The following is a 24,785-nucleotide window of genomic DNA, read 5'->3' as shown; positions in this document are numbered from 1 at the left end:
GGGTTAAAACACACACACGATTCTACAGGGCGAGTGAGGAAAGCAGATGCTGGGAGAAACTGCAGGAAAGCCTGGGAGAGGGACAGACACAAGCAAGGAAAGAAGCTGAGGACCAAAGTCCGTTACGCTCAGGAGCCGCGGCAGCCGACTTCTTAAAGGTGAGCTCCAGGATGATGAAAGAGGCGGCATTCATTCATTCGTTCTTTGGGCAGATTAAAAAACAAAAAACAAAAACTCTGTCCAAAATGTTGCCAGGATTGGAAACGAGTACCAGAAGATGTCCCTTTCACAAAACTACAGGCCTGGACGGCGGACGCACCCCGAAAGGCATAACCGCTGACGGACTCTGAAGTTACGGAGATCCGTGTTCGAATCCCGACTGTCCGGCTCGGCAAATTAGAAAACCTTCGGTGACTTCGGTTAAACGGCTTGCCCTGGGTGGGTCACACCGCACTGTGAAGGGCAGACCTAGGGTGAGGCCCCCCCCCCCCCCCCACAAGGTCGCTGACCCCAGTGCTTCTTCCATCAGCCTGATGCTCTGGGCGGCCTCGCGCGGCCGGCCCCGGCCTGGGGCGCCTTTGTGCCCCCCTCAGCCGAGCGCACTCGTAGAAGCGGCCCGCGCCGGGGGGCGGGGGGAGCCGCGCCGGAGATCTGTCGGCGGGAGGTGGGCGTGGGACTGGGGGCTGGTGGGAGCGCCCCCGAGGTGGCGCGGACCTGTGCGGAGGGGGGCGGCCAGGTGGTGATTGGCTGGGCTGCGGCTGGCAGTTCCCGGCCAAGAACAAAAGAGAGCGGGCGGCGGGCGGCCATCGGAGTAGGCGCTGCTGCCCGCCCGGCGCGGGCTTCGGTGCTGGGGGAGGACGTACCTATCACCCGCCCGCCCGCCCGCCCGCCGAGCAGCCGGGCTGGCGCGCTCGGTTTCTGCGCGAAAGCCGGCCGTGTACCTAGGAATTAACCGGCCGGCGCTGGAGGGGAGGGGTGGGAGCGGGAAGTGGGGTGTGTGGGGGGGGATGCTGAGCGCGCGCGAGAACAATAATAAGATCGTGTTTGCGGTCGCTGCCCGAGGAGGAATTCGGAGGAGGCGCGAGGCCCGCTGCTCGCGCCGCGCCCGGGAGCCCGGGAAGGAGGCCGGCGGCGGCGGCGGCATGAGGCAGGCGACGCGGCGCCTGTGAGCAGCGCGCGGCGGCGGCGGGGACCTCGGCGCGGGCAAGAGCCGAGCGGCCGGGGGCTCCCCTCCCCCGCTGCCGGGCGGTGATTTGCCGGGCCTGCTGAGCCCCCCGCCCACCCCCTCGCCTCAGCCGCCGCCTCGACGCTTCCCCTCGTCGGAGCGGCCGCTAGTCCGCCCGCCCGCCCGGCTCGAGGCCCGCGGGGAGCGCGGCGCAGTCCGTCGGCCCGCGGGGGGGGGCGGCCTCCCGGCATCTTCGCGGCGCCCAAGGACGACCAAGAAGGGGAGCGGCAGGGATGGCGCGTCCGCGGCCCCGCGAGTACAAGGCGGGCGACCTGGTCTTCGCCAAGATGAAGGGCTATCCGCACTGGCCCGCCCGGGTGAGTACGGCGGCGGCGCGCGGGCCCGCCCGCCCACCATTTTCCCCTTCATGATGGCGCGCCCGCCCCTTTTCCCCATCGCCTCAGCCCGGAGCGCGGAGCCCGCCGCGAGCGGCCGACTGCGGCCGGGGCTGAGGGCTCGGGCGGCGCTGCGCAGAGAGAACTCGGCCGCGCCGGAGGCGAGGGTTCCCGCGGGCCGCGCCCGCACCCCGCGAGGGCGGCCATCCTTCCGCCCACTTTCGAAGGCGGCTCCGGCCCCTGCAGGCCAGCTGCTGCCTTCCTCCCGGAAAGCCGGCGGTGACTGGGAGCCCGCTTCGCCGGGAAGCGGGCCTGGAGCAGAGGCATCGCCCGGGGCAGGGTGGTTGGCGGACTCGGCGGTCTCGGGGCGAACGTCGGGGCACGTAGAGGAGCGTAGTGCAAATGGCTGTCCGCGAGCCGGCGGGCGCCCGCGGCGTCGATCCTGGAAAGGGGCAGTGGTCATTCCGAGCCAGCGGCAGCCTCTTGGCAGTCGTTCATCCATCTCGCAGAGCATCCTTTGCCGTCCAGACTTGTTGAGTTTTCCCTGAGCGCGATTCTGGGTGCCCTGCCTGCTCCATCATTGTCCTGGGGTACAAGCATCCCCGGTGCCCCTGCTTCTTTTAAACCGACACCGAATAGTCAGGAGCTGGCAGCTTGCCACTGGCTAGTGGGTCCCGGAAGCTCCTTATGCCTTTTCACCTCCATATTTGTTTTAGGTCGGATTCCAGACCTCATCCTTGGCCCCCCACCTCAGTCCACAATAGCTCTCTCTTCCCATAAGCAGAGTTGTTGCTGTGCTTTTTCTCTAGAAAGCATCTGCATGTAATACATAACATTAAATTTTTTTTACCAGGCCCTTTACTAGCATGTGTGCTTTGTGTTTTAAAATCAATCCCTTTTACTTTTATAATAGTTGGCAGTTAATTGCTTGACATAAGAAATGTAGTGGAAAGGAGGGTCAAAGCATGTTCAAGTCTGAATTGGTATCCTTGAGGAATAGAAGTAGACATGGAAAATAGTGGTAGCATAAATATGAGTGAAAACCCTAAAAATGTTGTATTATATGCAAGTGAAGATACCCAAGACTCCCCCTACCCGCCCGTCCCCCCTCTCCCACCAAATACACCCATTCACAAAAAGAAGTGATATCATGGGTGGCCAGACTGAAATTTAGTGAAGTTGAAGTAATGGACGGACATAATCCTTTTTTTTTTTCCAGTTTGTCATGATTGTAAAATAGGAAGAACACTGGGTCAGGAATTGGGGGACCCTGGCATCTGGTCTGGGCTCTGTTATGGGCTGATCATCTGGACTGTCTGAATATCCATTTCTGCAACTATAAAATGATCATCTCTAGGATTTCTTCCAACACTAACAACCTCAGATTTCAAGGGGAAAAAAACAGTCTCATTCAGATTTCATGACGCTGTGCAAATAACTTTTATCCGTATCTGAACTGTATCAAAGTTCATGGTAGAATAATGGATTATTTCTTCATATATATATGTGTGTATATATATATATATATAGGGCAAGATTTGTTACTTTAGGAGTCCTTTAGAGAATCCCTTGAATATACTCTTCAAGTAAGAAATAAACAGTTACAGGGCGCATATGTTTATGCATAGTCAAAAGTAAATTAAAAGTTATCATCACCAGTTGGTCATTTTCTTGTAACACAATGGCTTTCTTTAATCTTATCTTTGAAAAATATTTCCTGAGAGTCAAAAAGAAAATAGGCTTAAAATTTTATTAACATGTTGCTTGCATAGGTTGGCCACTTGTAGTGATTTTGAAACAAAAACGTGCTGCAGAAGTGGTCCTAGTTGTATATTTAATTGTACATAAAATTCCTAGGAGTTTTAACTCCATACCAAGGGAAAATGGAAAGTAAAATGAGGAAGTAAAGTCAATTACATTGTTAGATAAGATGCAGTAAATACAGGGGGGAAATCTGTGTCTGTCCACATTACAATGAGTTCCTCAAGGAAAGGACCTAAGTCTCCCTAATTTTCTAAAATATTTTATAATGAGTGGCATGCTGTAATTTCCAAATAAAGGTAAAGGTTAGAAAAAGAAGGAGCTATTTGAGTTTCTGCTCTTCTTGAGCTACAGTTGAATGTGTCAAGTGTTCTCATTTTATTTTCTTACCAATTCTAGGAGATAGTATCCCTACTTTACATCTAGCTATAACTTTGTAGATGATATTATAAAATACTTACAGGGGAAAAATCCTAATCGTTCAGATTTCAATACTACTGCTTGATTTGAAGGCCAGCCCTGAATTCTATATGGCCACAAGGAGTTAAACACAGGAAGAACATGGGGGAGACAGTTTTTTTCAGGCTATGGGGAGGAGCTTTCTAATAGAGCTGATCCACGTGGAATGGAGAAGTGACTTCCCTGCTGTAGAGATGACATTTGTTTTAGTTCTAGGAATCCCCTTATGAGGAATGTGAGCCAAGAGAATTCAGACCTCTGGTAAATTTGATCAGGTTGGTTTCAGCTTTTGGCTGGGCTTCACACTCTGTGTCCTGGGGCATGTTCTGTAGTCTTTCCAAGTTTCTGTTTACTAGTCTGTAAAATAGGGATAATTCTCACCTCACAGGTATAGTGTATGTAAAAACACTAAGCAATGGTATTGAATGTTCCTTCCTTTTTTCCTTTTTGGATTTCTAACTTTTCCCCTGTATCACTACACTATTTAAAATTTTCAACTCTTGAGTAAATTTGTTTCTTGTCCAACATTTTATCATGAAAATTTTCAAATATATGGAAAAGTTTTAAAAAATTTGTACAGTGAATGGCCATATATCTTACCACCTAGATTTCCACACTTAACATTTTACTATACTTGCTCTATTTGTTTATATATCCATCCCTCTAGGTGTATAGCAGTTCATCTTATTTTAATGCACCTCACAGTAAGTTGCACCCATCATTATAATTTACTCGTACACAGTTGAGCATGTGTATCCTTAACTCAGTACAGTCAGTTCAGCCGCTCAGTCCTGTCCAACTCTTTGTGACCCTGTGGACTACAGCACGCCAGGCTTCCCTGTCCATCACCAACTTCAGAAGTTTCCTCAAAGTCATGTCCATCAAGTCATTAACTAGAGGTCAGTACTTTTAATAGATCCCCTTTTTCCTTTTGAGGTAAAATTTATGTAGACTGAAACACACTTACTGTAAATGTACCATTCAGGGAGTTTGACAAGTGGGTACACTGGTGGAAGGCAAGCCCCTACCGGCACAGAACAGTACCGCTACCCAGGAAAGTTCCCTCATGCCTTTCCCCAGGCGGTTCTTGTCCTCTCACCTTTTCACATGTGTTGTTTTAACATTAAATAGCAGCTGGCTGTTTCTGATGGGAATACTTGTGAAAGTGAAGTGAACATGTTAGTCGCTCAGTCATGTCCGACTCTTTGCAACCTCGTGGACTATAGCCCACCAGGCTCCTCAGTCCATGGAAATCTCCAGGCAAGAATATTGGAGTGGATTGCCATTTCCTTCTTCAAGGTATCTTCCGGACCCAGGGATCAAATCTGGGTCTCCCGCATTGGGGGCAGACTCTTTACTGTCTGAGCCACTGTATATAACTTTAAAAATTAGAAGTTCATTTATGCCTGAAGATAAACTAAATTAATACTAAAAATTAGTTGTGCTAAAATGAGTTTCTGAATCTTTTTGAGTATGTACATTATTGGTTAAAAAAAAATTGAGCATGGGCACCTCTAATATGTATACATTTATTTTAAAATTATATATACATGTTCTTTGCACTGTTATCTACACTGTAAAATAAAGGCAAAAAGAAACTAATAGGGATGACATGATTTAGAGGATATTTTGTGTTTTAAAATTCTTATTGGCAAAATGTCATTAATAGTACTAAATTAAGTTTATATTTTTAAAAGTTCTAAGTTTTGGAATTTTTTTGCCTACTTCTTGTGAAACCTGACTAGAATGTCAGAGTTTTTAATCTTCTAAAGAAATAAAGAATTGTCAGGTTGGCCATTTCCTTGCGTGCTTGTGCTTATATTATTCATGTCATCTTTGTAGGACCAATGTAGGGGTTTCCTTTGTGGCTCAGATGGTAAAGAATCTGCCTGCAATGCAAGAGACCCAGGTTCGATTCCTGGGTTGGGAAAATCCCCTGGAGAAGGGAATGGCAGCACTGTACAGTTTCTTGCCTGGAGAATCCCACGGACAGAGGAACATGGTGGGCTGCAGTCCATGGTGTTGCAGAGTCGGATATGACTGAGTGACTAACAGCTTTTGCAGGACTCCTTTAGCTAGCTTGTTCATTTAGGGAGAATTCTGTTAGTAGTAGATGTCCCATAATTGTGCTCAGCCAGGCACACACAAATGACAATAGGTAAATAAATATAACCATCTAAATAAACACACTAATGTTAAATTTATATATTAAATATTAGTAAAGTTTACTTTTTGGGCAAAAGAATAAACTAAAATAGGAATTGTACTTTTTTTCCTCATACCTATTAAAATCATCTTGTGTATTTCCTGATGTGTGAGAAATCTGCTTATGTTACTCCTCTAAAAGAAGCAATACCAAAAAATGTCTTAAAGCTCTGTGTTTCAACTAAAGAGCTTTTTAAAATTAAACTTTATGTGAGAATTCTCAAACATTGTTAATAGAGTAAACTGATACAATCACTTTAGAAAAGGGCCCTGATCTGTGGCAACCTTGTGACCTAACAGTCTGTTCTAGGCATATATCCAAGAGAAATGAGTGTTTATGTCCACCAAAAGACTTATACAGCAATACTCATAATAGCACCTTTATCCATAAAAGCAGAAGGTTGAAAACCCAGATGCCCATCAACACAAGAACAGTTAAGCAAATTTGTAGTGTATGTGTACAGTGAAGTACTACTCAGCCATAAAAAGGAACAGACTACTAATGCCCACAAAAATATGGATGAATCTCAGAAATACAAGATTGAGTGAAAACAGCCAGATACAAGAGAGTACATTCTGAATGACCCCATGATATTCAAAAACAGGCAGAACTGATCAATGGTCATCAGTCTGTGGTAGGTGGAGGTGATGGTAGGGTTACTGACTGGTTGTTGTTCAGTTGCTAAGTTGTGTCCAATTCTGTGACCCCATGGATTGCAGCATACCAGGCTTTCCTGTCCTTCACTATCTCCCAGGGTCTCAAACTCATAAATGTCCATTAAGTCAGTAATGCCATCCAACCATCTCATCCTCTGTCACCCTTGACTGGGAGGAGGCACTGGAAATGTTCCATACCTTGATCTGGGTTTGTACATATGTAAAAATTTATCAAACTTGCACATTTGGGGTTTTTGCACTATTGCATATATTATGGGGCTTCTCTGGTAGCTCAGCTGGTAAAGAATCTGCCTGCAATGCAGGAGACCTGGGTTCGATCCCTGTGTTGGGAAGATCCCTTTGAGAAGGGAATGGCTACCTACTCCAGTATTCTGGCCTGGAGAATCCCATGGACTCTATAGTCCATGAGGTCACAAAGAGTCAGACACAACTCAGCGACTTTCCCGTATGTAATGCCTCAATTAAAAAAAAAAAAGAAAACATGCACTTTGTATGAGGTGAGGGAAAAAAAAAATACTCCAAGCTTTTTCATGGATTAAATTTTGCCCCTCTTAGCTTTTAATAAGAAATGTTTTCCTTTAAGGCTTCAGTCCTACAATGTTACATCTTCCTATTCCCTTTTGACTATTTGAGAAACTTCATTTATTACTTCATAACTTTCCTTGAGGCTTCTTTTTAGTTCTGTGTTCTACCTCTGTCTTTTGTTTAACTGCACTAGAGTCTTTCTGTTCCTTTCATACTAAATCATTCATTACTCTTCATATTTTTGATCTAGTGATCAACCTCTCACTTGTTAAAACTCAAGAATACAAGAATAAAGCATTTGACCTGCCCATCTACAACAGTTCAAAGAGCTGTACCTTTTTTGAGCACCTACTGTATGTAAGGCGCTATACTAGGTATATTTTTTCATTTTTATACCAACAGGTTAAACTTGCAGCAATTTAAAAATACTGTAATTGAATGATTAAAGTAATATACCGGGCATGCTAAGTTGCTTCCTCAGGTGTCCAACTCTTTGTGACCCTATGGGCTGTAGCCAACCAGGCTCCTCTGTGCATGGGATTCTCCAGGCAAGAAGACTGGAGTGGGTTGCCATATCCTACTCCAGGGGATCTTGCCTACCCAGGGATTAAACCCAGGTCTCTTAGGTCTCCTGCATTGGCAGATGGGTTCTTTACCACTAGTGCCACCTGGGAAGTGGTACCATACCCTCTATTAATGTGCATACTGGTTGGGAATTTTCAGTTTCTAACATAGCACTTTGCTGGTTTCTTTGTCTGTTTGTTTTTCCTTCAACAATAGACTGCTAGGTTATGAACCTAGCAGGTTTATTTCTCCAGACCAGACGACATGTTTTCAGAGAATCAGCTGAGCCTTAAATTCCTCTTAATCTCAACATAAAGTAAGGTGTTTATAATCTTTATTACTTTTGTCCTGAGTTCATGGAGGTCCATCATTGGTTCATTCCTCGTGTAGAGTGGCACAGGCTCATGCACCCTTTCCCTGAGAGACTGTATTCGCATCACCAAGGAACTGGCACACTGTCTCATTTTTTTCTGCTCAACCCTGGGAGCAGATCAATAACTTAAATTCTCACTACCAACGTTTTCCATTGCTTCCTTTTCAACCAGGTGAATCTGTTTCTGTCATATCGCTTTTGGAATACCCTAATGACTACAGGGAGGCCTGGCGTGCTGCGATTCATGGGGTCGCAAAGAGTCGGACACGACGGAGCGACTGAACTGAATGACTACTTGTTGCCCCATGACTAGAAAAATATTAATTCTCTTAGTTTCACTATATGAGATCATGTTTGATTCTTTTGGAAAATGATGGTTTAAAATGATACATAACTTTGTTGAAAATGTCTGTTAGCCTTAGAAAAACATTATAGACTTAATAAGTATAGTAAGCATGACAAAGGAAGAGCCCAAATCTTCCTATTTGTTGGAGAAAGATTTTCTATTGCAGAAGAGTCTCCAGATGTTTGATCAAAATATAGCCCACTCGGTACAGTTATTAGTCCACTGTGAACAGGCTTCTTAATCATTTCAAGTAGTACTACTGAAAGCATGGTCTGTGGATTGCTACCTATCACTGACAAGATAGGTATAGAAATTGAGAGCAGGAGTTTAGAATCTTTTTTTAGCTATTTGATAAAGTAACCTTTTGTTTGTGAATCTGATTTTAAAATGAGGTTTGTATTTGTATGTCTTTTATTTTTCTAAAAATTCATCTTTAATATATTTTACTAAAATGTCTGTAACTAATTAGAATTTTTTTTTAATTGCTCCTTCACCACAGAGTAGAGGTACTGACTGTAGATTACCATTAAAAGTCAACAGTGTTCCTTGCACCAAAAACACTTTGCTCATACTGTAAACTGTTTAAATTGTCTTCATTTAAAGAGAGAATGGACTGACCTTCATGTTATGTATTAATTCCACCTGTGTAACAAAATTTTATTACGCTAGAATGTTCATCCTAGAAAGATTAATTTCCCTAGACATACATGTAAGCATCATGAATATGTACCTATAACAGTAGGTACATAATTTTTGTGATATATACAGTTTTCCATCTTTTCCCCGACTAAACACCATATCTTCAGAAGACTTTCAGTGGCAGTGAATGTGTTTCTGTAACATTATTTGTAACAGCCATCTGATAATTTATGGCATGGACTATTTTTATAAATTATAACTACCTATTATAGGACTTTTAGTTTATTACTAGTTTTATACTATAAAAGAATACTCTGAGAAACATTCTTTTGGCTAAATCACTAGTTATTTCCTTAGGACAAATCTCTGGAAATTATCTGAGTCGAGGGGCATATGCGTATTTTAAAGCTTTGTGTTATAAACTTTCACTATCTTAACCACAACCAGAATAAGAGAACACTTGTCTTCTCACATATTCATTAAAAGTTAGATGATTCAAACTTCTGAAAGCCTTTGTTAATTTAATAAGCACAATTATTGTAATATAATGGCTTTACCATGTTGCATTAATTTTTGCCATACAATGAAGTGAATCAACTATATGTTTAAATACATCCTTTCCCTCTTGGACCTCCCTCCCACCCCCATCCCACCCTCTAGGTCATCACAGCGCACTGAGCTGAGCTCCTGGTGCTATGCAGCAGCTTCCCCCTAGCTAGCTGTTTTACACAGGCAGTGTATTTATGTCAGTCCTCCAGTCTCCCCATTTAACGAATACTTGATGGAATTAATTTTGGTTATTAGGCAAAATATATGTATTTATATCAATAATGTATATCATCGGATGAACTGATGCTAAAGCTGAAACTCCAATACTTTGGCACTCATGCGAAGAGTTGACTCATTGGAAAAGACCCTGATGCTGGGACGGATTGGGGGCAGGAGGAGAGGGGGACAACAGAGGATGAGATAGCTGGATGGCATCACTGACTCGATGGACATGAGTTTGGGTGGACTCCGAGAGTTGGTGATGGACAGGGAGGCCTGGCGTGCTGCAATTCATGGGGTTGAAAAGAGTCGGACACGACTGAGCGACTGAACTGAACTCATCTTGTTATCAAGTTAGAATGAGTATATATATAACACTACTATGAGATCGATATCCCCATTAGAGAACAAGGACTTTCACCTAAAGACACTTAAGTCTTAATTCTAGACTATTAAGAATGCCACAGAACATAGGAAAAATGATACCAGATTGGGTTAAGGACTGAAGAAGCATTTCATGTTATGTTGGGGGTTTCCCTAGCGGCTCAGCGGTAAAGCATCTGCCTGCCAATGCAGGAGATGCAAGTTTGATCCCGGGGTTGGAAAGATCCCCTTAAGAAGGAAATGGCAACCTCTTCTAGTATTCTTCCCTGGGAGACTCCATGGATAGAAGAGCCTGGTGGGCTACAGTCCATGAAATGGCAAAAGAGTCAGACACGAGTTGGCAACTAAACAACATGGCCATACATACTGATGTGTGTTTGTAGGGCTCACGAGTTGCTGTGAAGCTAGAAATCTTAAGAGATTTACTATTAGAACATTTATTATATTATCTTTAGTCCATATCTCTTTGAAAGCCCTTTGACACAAGGCAGTATAAAAATAAGTATTAGTTGTACATTTAAAGAAAGCTGAGACTCATTAAAATCAATTCTGAATGAATAGCATGGTGTTGACTTGGTGTAGTTTCCAAAACCTTTATGTGTGAGAGAACCTGTTTGCTTTGACCATCAAGTAGGGTAGTCATGAAAGTTACTGTTAAGTAGCGCCTAGAAGCTGCATCATAAGAACTACTACTAGCTTGTGCAGCTTCTTGCCAGTTTACTGCATTCCTAGACCGTATACCAGCCTTTTCCTATCTGCATTTCCTGCCATTTGTGTACATAGTCTCCTTTCAGCTGATTAAAATAGAGGTAGGAATTGAGTTTTTCTTTCATCTTCTTTCTTGATCAAAATTTGCTATAGTCAGGTAAGTAACATCTGTATGGTTACAGAGAGCCACATAGAGATAAAAAGAGTGAAATAATCTAAAGATGGGTGAGCTCAAACCTTTAGAATGACATCCTCCAGATTTCTGAGCAAGACTTCCTGCCATGTATGGAAAGACGACTAGACCAGGAGTTCAAAGATAAGCACTTTATTCTACCACTGTCATGGTTTGCTAGGTTTTTCATTATAACCTCTTTATAAAATAGGGAGAGTGCTAATTCTTACTCTCATCCTTTTCCCTAGTAATCAAATGTGAAAATATACTTGAAGGAACTGTTTGCTAATTAAGTACCTAATAATTACCTCCTAGAAATACCAGACTAGGAGCCTAGTAAAGTCTGAGTAAGGGCTTTTGTGGTTTGGCAAGTGTTTCAGCTGTTTCCTTGTGACTTTATCATGGTGGGTTGGCTCTAGGCTCTGGGAGTTGTGAGGACTTCCCATTATTACCCCTCCTTCAGATTTCTGAGTGTGATGAGCCATCTCTAGAGATTCCACATAGCTTTAGATTGGGGACAAATTAACAAATTAAGCTGGACTGTGTTGGCAGATAAAAAGAGTCTGTGAATCAACCACTCTTCCCAGTTGATTAGTGGGACTCAAGATCTGACTGGATTCTCTAAGCTTGATTATAGTCTCTAAGTCTTCCCCAAAGTGGAGGTACCATTTCAAAACGGACTGTGTAATTCTTACTAACACAGTAGTAACTTCCTTGTTTCTGTCTAGTAACATCTAGTAACTTCTATGTTTATTAACATGAGAATTGTTGTAAGTGATAGGTTCAGTTAGGTTCAGTAGTTGTTAGCAAATATATAAATGAGTTTCACAGAAGATCAAAAAACTTTTATGTAGGGAAAAACGTCAGAAAATAAACTCATAGCTTTAGATCTCTTTTTTCCTTTTTACTGAAGTAGAATTTTTGTTCTAATGACATCTTTAATTTTGGAGGAAATGCATATTTAGAGGGAGCAGTATTATACAATCTCAGTTCAGTTTTTTCAAAGTTAGTATATGTTAAATGGATTGAAAATTAATTCCCTTTAGACTTCTGTTTGACTTTCAAAATGAGACCAGTTATTTTCAAACAAGGCATAACTGTTCTTATCTCCTTCACTGGACTGCTTCATGAGGATTAAGTCAATAATTTTGAAAAAGTATTTAGACCTTGGAAATGAGTCATTGTTGCTGATTGATTCTGTAGCAGTCTAGTCTAATGGCTTTCAAACTTTTTGGTTATAACTGACAGTAAATATTAATTTATAATAAATATTAATAAATAATTATTAATTTTATATACACACTAGAAAAAGTTATTCACAAATCATACTAAATGTGATGCATCCTGATATTTTTATATTTCGTCTTGTTTAAAATCAGGTTGTAACCCACAAAATCAGTTTCACTACCTACAGCTTAAAAAGCACTGGTCTGGTCTGTTAGGCCAAAGGGAAATTAATCTATGTGGGTGGTATGTTTATATAGAACAGTAGTAGTTGAATAGCTTACAAATAGCTGTGAAAAGAAGAGAAGCAAAAAGCAAAGGAGAAAAGAAAAGATATACCTATTTGAATGCAAAGTTCTAAAGAATAGCAAGAAGAGATCAGGGCAAAAAATAGAAGAAAACAGTAGAATGGGAAAGACTAGAGATCTCTTAAAGAAAATTAGAGATACCAAGGGAATATTTCATGCAATGATGGGCACAATAAAAGACAGAAATGGTATGGAACTAACAGAAGCAAAAGATATTAAGAAGAGGGGGCAAGAATACACAGAAGAACTGTGCAAAAACAGTCTTCATGACCCAGATAATCACGATGGTGTGATCACTCACCTACAGCCAGACATCCTGGAATGTGAAGTCAGGTGGGCCTTAGGAAGCATCATAAACAAAGCTAGTGGAGGTGATGGAATTTCAGTTGAGCTATTTCAAATCCTGGAAGATGATGCTGTGAAAGTGCTGCACTCAATATGCCAAATTTGGAAAACTCAGCAGTGGCCACAGGACTGGAAAAGGTCAGTTTTCATTCCAATCCCAAGGAAAGCCAATGCCAAAGAATGCTAAAACTACCGCAAAGACAGTTGCACTCATCTCACACGCTGGTAAAGTAATGCTCAAAATTCTTCAAGCCAGGCTTCAACAGTACAGGAACTGTGAACTTCCAGATGTTCAAGCTGGATTTAGAAAAGGCAGAGGAACCAGAGATCAAATTGCCAACATCCACTGGATCACTGAAAAAGCAAGAGAGTTCCAGAAAAACATCTCTTTCTGCTTTATTGACTATGCCAAAGCCTTTGACTGTGTGGATCACAAGAAACTGTGGAAAATTCTGAGAGAGATGGGAATACCAGACCACCTGACATTCCTCTTGAGAAACCTATATGCATGTCAGGAAGCAACAGTTACAACTGGACATGGAATGACAGACTGGTTCCAAATAGGAAAAGGAGTACGTCAAGGGTGTATATTGTCACTGTGCTTATTTAACTTATATGCAGAGTACATCATGAGAAATGCTGGGCTGGAAGAAGCACAAGCTGGAGTCAAGATTGGAGAAATACCAATAACCTCAGATATGCAGATGACACCACCCTATGGCAGAAAAGTGAAGAAGAACTAAAGAGCCTCTTGATGAAAATGAAAGAGGAAAGTGAAAAAGTTGGCTTAAAGCTCAACATTCAGAAAACTAAGATCATGGCATGTAGTCCCATCACTTCATGGCAAATAGATGGGGAAACAGTGGCTATTTTTTTGGGCTCAAAAATCATTGCAGATAGTGACTACAGCCATGAAATAAAAAGAAATTTTATTCCTTGGAAGAAAAGTTATGACCAACCTAGACAACATATTTAAAGCAGACATTACTTTGCCAACAAAGGTCCATCTAGTCAAGGCTATGGTTTTTCCAGTGGTCATGTATGGATGTGAGAGTTGGACTGCAAAGAAAGTGAGCACTGAAGAATTGATGCTTTTGAACTGTGGTGTTGGAGAAGACTTTTGAGAGTCCCTTGGACTGCAAGGAGATCCAACCAGTCCATTCTAAAGGAAATCAGTCCTGAATATTCATTGAAGGACTGATGTTGAAGCTGAAACTACAGTACTTTGGCCACCTGATGCGAAGAGCTGACTCATTTGAAAAGACCCTGATGTTGGGAAAGATTGAAGGCAGAAGGAGAACGACAGAGGACGAGATGGTTTGATGGCATCACCGACTCAATGGACATGAGTTTGAGTAAACTCCAGGAGTTGGTGATGGAGAAGGAGGCCTGGCGTGCCTCAGTCCATGGGGTTGCAAAGAGCTGGACATAACTGAGCAACTGAACTGAACTGAGTAGTTGAATATTTGAGATGAGTTAGTAGTCCTGAGTTTTCTATTCTGCTGTAGCCATAGTCTGACATGAAGGTCACATGAACATAAGAAATGAAAATTACTTTATGTTAGGTCATTTAACCATCCTGGCCAGTGTTTTCCTTGATCTCCAAAAGTATACAGGTTAAATATTTCTGGTCTCATTGTCCTTCTAATCTTTGAACTGTAAATATACCTATAACTGTCTTGAAGCTAATTGTAGTTTCATACATATGGCTTCTTGAGGGTAAGAATCTTCGTACATTTGCTAACTAGTCAATTATAAACGTTGTTTGACACCTCGTGTTCCCTGGCTGATAATATTGAGGATCTGGGGTTTTCTTGGGTTTGTGAGACTAGACTGTGGAGGTATCAAGCTATCTATGACTGGGGTTGGTAGGCTTTTCTTAACTCCAGAAGACTTGGTGGGGTAGGTTTGTGGTACCCTCCGAGGTATATGTAAAGTCATGGGTCTAACACATTTCTAATGATTCTGTATTTTCTTTATGTCATTTTTGTCCAATCAAAAAGAGATTTGCTACTATTACATACAGCAATCTCAGAAGAGAAATCTCATGCTGATGATAGTAAGACACTCTTCAATTTCCAAAAATGATAATTTCCAAAAAGTTATGGGAAACAGTTTTATATCTCACATCTGGCTGATGACTCAGAAAATAAGTACATTTCTATTGGAAAATAGCCCAACTATACTAAGTGGAAATATCTGGAAATAAAAGGGATAACATTCTGTTAATCTTCGTGTTAAGCCAGGTATTCGAGAACTCTGATGGTTCTCCGCTTAGCCTTTTGTCTCACTGCTGTTGTTTACTGGCCCTGCCTTGTGCCATGTGGGGTCGCAGGGGAAGGACAAAGCGTTTGATAGAGTTATGAAATTTGATGATCTCCACTGTTCATTTTTAATAAGCTCCTTGTCTGGGGTAAAGATTTATTTAACTACAAGAGATCAGATAACCCAGAACAAACATGTCCCTTGTTTTTTAGTTGTAAAAGCAAATTACAGCAGTAGGGTACCTCAGCAAGAGTGGACAGTTAGAGAAGTTTGTTGATAAAAGGGAGATGATGGTGACTGAAGACTCCACGCCACTAGAATTGCTTCTCATTCAGTATTATTGTAAACTCTGAAAACTCAGCCCTTGTCCTCTCTATTTCCTTGTGGTATCACAACTACCTCCTGGCTTTACTCCTTTCTTTTCAGAATTATTCCTACATGATTATTTCTCACCTTGTGCACATTTTCATGCACTTAACTGCCAAACTCCTACTAAGACCAGCTAGACATAATCACAAAGACATGCAGACGGTACTGCTCCAGGGTTAATTTCAGTTAGGACCTCTACTCTGCTCATCATTCCTTTTACTTGACCTGGTCAGCTCCCTGTCCATCCTCCTCAGGTGGTAGGAGATACTTTTACTGCCCTTTTCTAGGTCAACTTCTTTCCCCCTTCTTTTCAGCAAATTATTTTATTTTCATATTTTATATGTTCATTTTCAAGGTGCCGTGGAAGAGTAGGAGCTTCTCGCACAGGTGAAGCCATGCCTGCTTCCTGTCTCTGTCCATCAACAGATAAATGACCTTGGGTACCAAATCTCTTAGCTTCTGTGGACTGTAAAATGGAGACAGTAATGCCTACTTTTGAGGGTTATTTCAGGAATTTTGAACATAAGGAGTCTGAAGTTTAACAAATGATCAAAAAATATTTTTTTCTCTCTCTCTCCATCACCTCTTCCCCATCCTCTTTACTAAGACCCTCCCCTTCTTGCTTGTCCCCACTCATTTCCTTTCTTCGTTCAACATTCAGCAAATACTTTTGAATGCTTGTTATGTCCCAGGTACCCTAAAGATACTAGGGATTAGAGAAGTGACCTAAACAAAGTTTTGTTCTCATAGACTTGAAGTCATCAGTGTCTTCCCCTCCACTAACTCTCTCTTTTCAGACTAGAAAGAACAATCTCTTCTGTCTTTCTCTATCTGCCTTTGTTGGTGGTCCAGGCTTCTTTAAATAACTGACCTTACTGTCCCTTTCTCACCCCTCAACCAGAAGTCAGCATCTCCTGCCAAATAATAGAACTCGTTTTAATCCTGATTGTTGCCTCTGTGGAAATTAACACTGCCTTTAAAAGACTGTCTTCCCTTGGCTTCCCTTATGTGTTTTTCTTCATGAGAGATTCTTCTGCTTCTCTAACCATACATTTATAGATCTGTCTTTGGCTTCAAGCCACCATTCTTGAGACCACTATCTTCTAAACCACTATTTCGGGCCCATATTCACTATTGTGAGCTTCAAATCCAGACATCCATTTACTGACCAGACAGCTCCATCTAGCTGTCCCTCAGGTACCACATGGAAGAGGAAATGGCAACCCACTCCAATATTCTTGGCTGGAAAATCCCATGGACGGAGAAGCCTGGCAGGCTGCAGTCCATGTGGTCGCAAAGAGTCGGACACAGCTGAGCAACTAACACACACACACACACAGATACCACAAGTTCATCATCAAAACTCATCTAGCCACCCCTCCCAACCCAGGTAGTCCTGTTTTAGTTAGAGATTACTGTTTAGGGAGTCATCCTAAAAAATAAAGACCTCAAATTATGCTCTTTTTGTTTGCCTCCATCTTACTGATCACCTAATGATATCAAGATGGGCTATACAGATGGAGGTCTGGTGGTAGTTCTAATAGAGGAAAACAGTGTGAAATTTGATTTATTATACAGCCCAGGGCAATGTTAGGGTGTTAAACACAAAAGAACCCAAGGCATATTCATGTTGTAAACAGGATGTAATTTCAGAAAAACTATGACGTAAAATTATTAATTGGGTATTTTGGTGTCATTTTATTTCTAGTTAATATATAAATGTATCTTGGTTTTATAGTGTATCGTTAGAATAGTACTGCTATTATATTTGTGCACATTTCAGAACATTATGATGAAATCTGATGACAGTTTGGGATCCACATCATATTGGCATACTGTTTTTTAATTTATTGAAGTATAATTGATTTACAGTGTTGTGTTATGCAGCAGTGATTCATTTATACACACACACACGTGTGTGTGTGTATAGATATATATATACACACATGCTTTTCCATTATAGTTTATCAGAGGATATTGGATATAGTTCCCGGTTATTAATCCATTCTATGTATGATAGTTTGCATCTACTAACCCCAGACTCCCAGTCCATCCCTCCCCATTGCCTCTCCCCTTGGCAACCACAAGTCTGTTTCCTAGGACTCTGAGTCTGTTTCTGTTTCATAGATAAGTTAATATGTGTTATATTTTAGATTACACATATAAGTGATACCAGATGGTATTTGTCTTTCTCTTTCTGACTTACTCAGTAGGATAATCTGTAGGTCCATCCATGTTGCTGTGTTCATGCATGCTAAGTTGCTTCAGTTGAGTCTAATTCTTTGCGATCCTGTGGACTATAGCCCACCAGGCTCCTCTGTCCATGGGATTCTCCAGGCAAGAATACTGGAGTGGGTTGCCATGCCCTCCTCCAGGGGATCTTTCAGACTCAGGACTCAAACCCCTGTCTCATACATCTCCAGCACTGGGAGGCAGGCTCTTTACCACTAATGCTGCCTGGGAAGCCCTGTGTTGTTGCAAATGGCATCATTCCATTCTTTCTTATGGGTGTGTAGTATTTCATTCTGTATGTGCCACATCTTTATCAGTTCATCTTTTGGTGAGCATTTAGGTTGACTAGAGATCTCTTCATGAAAATTAGAGACACCAAGGGAACATTTCATGCAAAGAGGGGCTCGATAAAGGACAGAAATGGTATGGACCTAACAGAAGCAGACGATATTAAGAAGGGGTGGCAAAAATACACAGAAGAACTGTACAAAAAAGATCTTCACAAGCAAGATAACCATGATGGTGTGATCACTCAAGTAGAGCCAGACATCCTGGAATCTGAAGTCAAGTGGGCCTTAGAAAGCATCACTACGAACAAAGCTAGTGGAGGTGATGGAATTCCAGTTGAGCTATTTCAAATCCTGGAAGACCATGCTGTGAAAGTGCTGCACTCAATTTGCCAGCAAATTTGGAAAACTCAGCAGTAGCCACAGGACTGGAAAAGGTCAGTTTTCATTCTAATCCCGAAGAAAGGCAATGCCAAAGAATGCTCAAACTACCGCACAATTGCACTCATCTCACACACTAACTAGTAAAGTGATGCTCAAAACTCTCCAAGCCAGGCTTCAGCAATATGTGAACTGTGAACTTCCAGATGTTCAAGCTGGTTTTAGAAAAGGCTGAGGAACCAGAGATCGAATTGCCAACATCCACTGGATCACTGAAAAATCAAGAGAGTTCCAGAAAAACATCTGTTTCTGCTTTATTGACTATGCCAAAGCCTTTGACTGTGTGGATCACAAGAAACTGTGGAAAATTCTGAGAGAGATGGGAATACCAGACCACCTGACCTTCCTCTTGAGAAACCTATATGCATGTCAGGAAGCAACAGTTACAACTGGACATGGAATAACAGACTGGTTCCAAATAGGAAAAGGAGTCCGTCAAGGCTGTATATTGTCACCTTGCTTATTTAACTTACATGCAGAGTACATCATGAGAAACGCTGGGCTGGAAGAAGCACAAGCTGGAATCAAGATTGCCGGGAGAAATATCAATAACCTCAGATATGCAGATGACACCACCCTATGGCAGAAAGTGAAGATGAACTAAAAAGTCTCTTGGTGAAAGTGAAAGAGGAAAGTGAAAAAGTTGGCTTAAAGCTCAACATTCAGAAAACAAAGATCATGGCATCTGGTCCCATCACTTCATGGCAGCTAGATGGGGAAACAGTGGAAACAATGTCAGACTTTGGGGCTCCAAAATCACTGCAGATGGTGATTGCAGCCATGAAACTAAAAGACGCTTACTCCTTGGAAGGAAAGTTATGACCAACCTAGAAAGCATATTGAAAAGCAGAGACATTACTTTGCCAACAGAGGTCCATCTAGTCAAGGCTGTGGTTTTTCCAGTGGTCATGTATGGATGTGAGAGTTGGACTGTGAAGAAAGCTGAGTGCCGAAGAATTGATGCTTTTGAACTGTGGTGTTGGGAGGACTCTTGAGAGTCCCTTGGACTGCAAGGAGATCCAGCCAGTCCATTCTAAAGATCAGTCCTGGGTGTTCTTTGGAAGGACTGATGCTGAAGCCGAAACTCCAAAACTTTGGCTACCTCATGTGAAGAGTTGACTCATTGGAAAAGACTCTGATACTGGGAGGGATTGGGGGCAGGAGGAAAAGGGGATGACAGAGGATGAGTTGGCTGGATGGCGTCACCGACTCAATGGACATGAGTTTGGGTGAACTCCGGGAGTTGGTGATGGACAGGGAGGCCTGGCGTGCTGCGATTCATGGGGTCACAAAGAGTCAGACACGACTGAGCAATTGAACTGAACTGAACTGAACTAGGTTGTTTCCATGTCGAGGCTGTTGTAAATAGTGCTGCAATGAACATCGGTGTGCACCTATCTTTTTAAATTAAAGTGTTCTCCAGATATGTGCCCAGGAGTGGGATTGCAGGGTCATATGCCAACTCTGTGTTTAGTTTTTTGAGGAACTAAATTCTGTACTATTTTCCATTGATCTATTCTTTTAATTCTTGTTTTTCAAGAATTTTTTTTGGGAAGAGAAGTTAAATTTTGTCAGATTATAATAATCTTGTAAGTTTTCCCATTTGGTCTTTTTGTTAATTATATACTTTATTCAGTGTACTTGTATACCTGAAAAACTCCTTACTGTTTCGCAGTACAGTAGTCTCCCCTTATCCACAGGGAATACATTACAGTACCCCCAGTGAATGTCTGAAATTGCAGATAATACTGAGCCCTATATATACCATGTTTTTTCCTATACCTACATACCTATGATAGAGTTTCATTTATAAATTAGGCACAATAAAAATTAACAACAGCTAATAATAAGATAGTTTATCTCAATATACTGTAATAAATTTAAATGCCTTTGTATAAATTTAATGCCATTTCATCTTAACAGCACTGATCATGCAGTGTGGCCATAACTTTTGCAGTTTGCAGTGCAATAGCAAACTAGCATGGGTTTCTTTTTCCTTCACAATTTCACGGATAGACAATTCGTTCATATAGCAGATCTCAGCAAATGATGTTTTTTCTTTCCTTATTAAATCGAAACTTTCACCTTTTCACTTAGTTAATGGAAGCATCACTACTTTCCTTTATCGCATGCAAATTGCCAGCATCACTACCCTTATGTTTTGGGGCCATTATTAAGCAAAATATAGACTCCTTGAAAGAAACGCTGCAGTACTGCAACAATTGATCTGATAACTGAGACAGCTACTAAATTGTTAACAGGGTATGCTGGACAAAAGGATGATTATGTCCTATTCTAGGACAGCTTGAGATTTCATCATGCTACTCAAAATGGCATGCAGTTTAAAACTTATGAATTGTTTACTTCTGGAATTTTCCATTAAATATTTTTAGATCATGGTTGACCACAGGTTAACCAAAACCACAGAAAATGAAACTGCAGATAATGAGGAACTACAGTACATACATCTTTTTTTTGTTGAGATATAATTTAGGTAACAAATTCACCCATTTAAATTATATAATTCAATGTTTTTTATTATATTCACAGTGTTATGCAACCATTACTAATTCTAGAACATTTTTATTACCCTCAGAGAAAACACATACCCGCTAAGCAGTCAGTCCTTATTCATGCTTACCCCAATCCATGTCAGTCAATAATCTATTTTGTCTCTAGGAGTTTACCTATTCTGGATATTTCATTAGAAAGTACCATAGAATATATGACCAAAACTATATCTGACTTCTTTCATTTAACATGATGTTTTCAAAGTTCATCCGTGTTGTGGCATTTACCAGTACTTTTGTTCCTTTTAGTGGCTGAGTAACATTCCTTGGGTATCCCACATTTTGTTTATTTCTTCATCAATTAATGGTTATTTGGGTCACTTCCACTTTGGGCTGTTATAAATAAATAATGCTGCAATGAACATATGTGTACAGCTTTTTATGTGGATTTAATGTTTTCAGTCTCTTGAATATATTCTTTAGGAATGGAATTGATAAGTCATACAGTAACTCTTAGTTTTTAACCCTTTGTAAAATTTCTAGAGTTTTCACAGCCGTTGTGCCATGTTACATTCCATACAGCCTAATGGCCTTGATCAGAATCTCTAGTATAGTGCTGATAGAAGTAGTCAGCATGGACATCCACTGTCTTGTTCCTGATCTCACACAGGCAACTTTCAGTCTCTTACCATTAAATATGATGTTAGCTGTGAGTTTTTCATTGAGCCCTTTATCAGGCTGAGGGTATTTCCTTCTACTCCTAGTTTGTTGAATGTTTTTATCATGGAAGGATGTTGGATTTTGACAAATGCTTTCCCCACATCTATTGATATAATCATTTTGTGTTTTATCTTTTGTCTTATTAATATGGTGTATTGATTGATTTCTCTATGTTAAACCTCACGTTCTTGGGATAAAATTTCTTGGTCATGGTGCACAACTCTTTTCTATGTTGCTGGATCCTGTTTGCTAACAAAAAACAGAACCCCTGACACGCAATGATTGAACTTACAATTTTTTACTTCATGACAGTACAAAAGTGATACATATTCAGTAGAAATGACACTTGATTTGAATTTTGATCTTTTCTAAGGCCAGCGGTAGGCAGTAAGATACTTCTTGTGATGCTGGGCAACGGCAGTGAGCTGTAGCTCCCAGGCAGCCACACTGTCATGCAGATAAACAACCAATACACTTAGAACCGTTCTGTACCCTTACAACCATGCTGTATTTCACTTTCAGAATGGTATTCCATAAATCACATGATACTCAGCATTTTATTATAAAATAGGCTTTGTGTTAAATTATTTTGCCCAACGATAGGCTAATGTAAGTGTTCTGAGCACATTTAAAGAGGATAGGCTAAGCTCTGATATTTGAAATGTTAGGTGTATTAAATGCAGTTCTGTCTTAACGATAATTTCAGTTTATGATGGGTTTATTGGGATGTAACCCCGTCGTAAGTTGAGAAAGGTCTGTCTTTTTGTTGTAGAAGTTTGTATCTATAGTCATACATGATGGACTATATTTCTGTTTTCTTGTAATGTTTATTTCTGGGATCTTGGTATCACGATTAACAGTCCTTAAAAAATGAACTGGGGAGTGTTCCCTCCTCTTGTTCTTTGAAAGAGTTTGTGAAGGATTAGTATTCTTCTTTCAATGTTGGTAGGTTTTTAACCAGTGAAGTTTTCTGGACTTGAATTTTCCTTTGTGGTTAGTGTTTTTTTAAAAACAGCTTTATTAAGATGTTACTGACATAAAACATTGTGTAAATTTAAGGCTTGCAGTATTGACTTGATTCACTTACATAGTATAAAGTGATTGCCCCAGTAGTATTGTTTAGCCCTTCTGTCACCTGCATAATAACCATTTCTTTTTGTAGTGAGAATGTCTAAGATTTCCTCTCAGCTACTTTCAAGTCTATACAGTATTGTTAACTATACTCATCGTGCTGTATGTTAGATCCCCAAAACTCTAATCTCATAGCTGGAAGTTTGTGTCCTTTGACCAACATCTACCAATTTCTCCCCCTCCAGTCCCTGGCAGCCATCATTCTACTCTTGTGTCTGTGAGTTGGGTTTTTTTAGATTCTTTGTGGTAGTTTTCTTTTTTATTATGACTTCTGGTAATGTTTTTGTTACTAATTCAATCTCTTATTATAGTTCTACTCAAATTTCCTATTTCTTCTTAAGTGAGTTTCAGTAGTTTGTGCCTTTCTAGGATTTGTTCATTTTATGTAGGTTATCTGATTTGTTGGTATACAATTATCCATACTATTCCCTGATAGTCTTTTTTATTTCTCTAACTGAAAACTGAAACTGAAGTTGCTCAGTCGTGTCCAACTCTTTGCAACCCTATGGACTGCAGCCCACCAGGCTCCTCTGTCCATGGGATTTTCCAGGCAATAGTACTGGAGTGGGGTGCCATTTCCTTCTCCAGGTCTGAGCCACAAGGGAAGCCTTATTTCTCTAAGGTCAGTAGTAATGTTCTCTTTTTGTTCCTGATTTTAGTAATTTGAATCTTTCCTTTTTTTTAGTCAATCTTGCATAAGGTTTATCAGTTTTATTGATCTTTTCAAAGAATAAACTGTAGGTTTTATTGACTTCCTGTGTTTTTCTCTTGTCTGTTTTGCTTATTTTCACTCTGATCTTTTATTTACTTTGAGTTAGTATGCTATTCTTTTTCCAGTTTCTTAAGGTAGAAGGTTAGGCTGTTGATTTGTGATCTTTTTTATTACAGGTGTACACGGTTACTAATTTCTCTCTAAGCATTGCTTTCAGTGCGTCCCATAGGTTTTGGTATGTTTTGCTTGTGTTTTCATTTATCTACAGGTATTTTTAATTTTACTTGTGATTTGATTTTACTTTACTCTCCTTTGCCAATTGGTTATCTAGGAGCATGTTGTCTAATTTCCACGTATCTGTGAATTTTCCAAATTTCATTCAAATAATGATGTCCAATTTCATTACACTGTGGTCAGAGTACATACTTTGTATGACTTAAGTGCTCTTAAGTTCATTGAAGCATGTTTTATGACCTAATGTGTGTTCTATTCTGTAGAATATTCATGTACACTTGAGAAGAATGTGTATTCTGTTGCTATTGAGTGGAGTGTTCTGTAGATGTCTGTTAGGTCTAGTTGGTTTATACTGTCTTCTGTTTCCTTTGTAGTCTTCTGCCGAGTTTAATTGTTCTATCCATTATTTAAAGCAAAGTTTTAAAGTCTCCATCTATTATTGTTGAATTGTCTATTCTCCTTTCTGTTCTGTTATAATAAGTCTTTTGTCTGATTTCTTTTGTAGCTTTGCTGATTTGGTAAAATATGTGGTAAGCTCTTCAATTTTTAGATGCTCTAAAATAATTTCTATTTAGCCAGCAGTTATCAATGATTTAAAAAATCTTAAAACCACTTCAGGCCTGGAGACTTTCTGAGGATTTTTTTTGGGCATCTTTTAAATCATTTCATGGTTGTTGCTTTATTTACATGTTCCATTCTTCTTGAGTAAATTCTAACCATTTGTATTTCCCTAGAATAGTGTCTATTTTCATACTATACACACACACACACACACACACACACACACACCCCATCCTGTTATAATTTTTAAAGTCAGTCACTATAGTTACATCTCATTACTAATTTTATGTTTTTAAAAGTTTGT

The 24,785-nt window shown here is 40.7% G+C and overlaps 1 protein-coding gene across 1 annotated transcript in view; it reads left to right on the top strand.

Moving 5' to 3' along the window:
- The first annotated feature begins 634 nt into the window (after positions 1-634).
- Positions 635-24,785, top strand: part of HDGFL3 (HDGF like 3) — a 79,970-nt gene continuing 55,819 nt past the window's right edge. Inside the window, exon 1 of the mRNA XM_069558964.1 lies at positions 635-1,542. Coding sequence (XP_069415065.1) covers positions 1,459-1,542 — 84 coding nt within the window. The 5' untranslated portion in view covers positions 635-1,458. The remainder of the gene's footprint in view (positions 1,543-24,785) is intronic.

Source organism: Ovis canadensis, chromosome 18 (genome assembly GCF_042477335.2).
Source record: "Ovis canadensis isolate MfBH-ARS-UI-01 breed Bighorn chromosome 18, ARS-UI_OviCan_v2, whole genome shotgun sequence".
NCBI lineage: Eukaryota > Metazoa > Chordata > Mammalia > Artiodactyla > Bovidae > Ovis > Ovis canadensis.
Note: the sequence above shows the minus strand (reverse complement) of the source record. Positions and strands in the feature narration are given on the sequence as shown.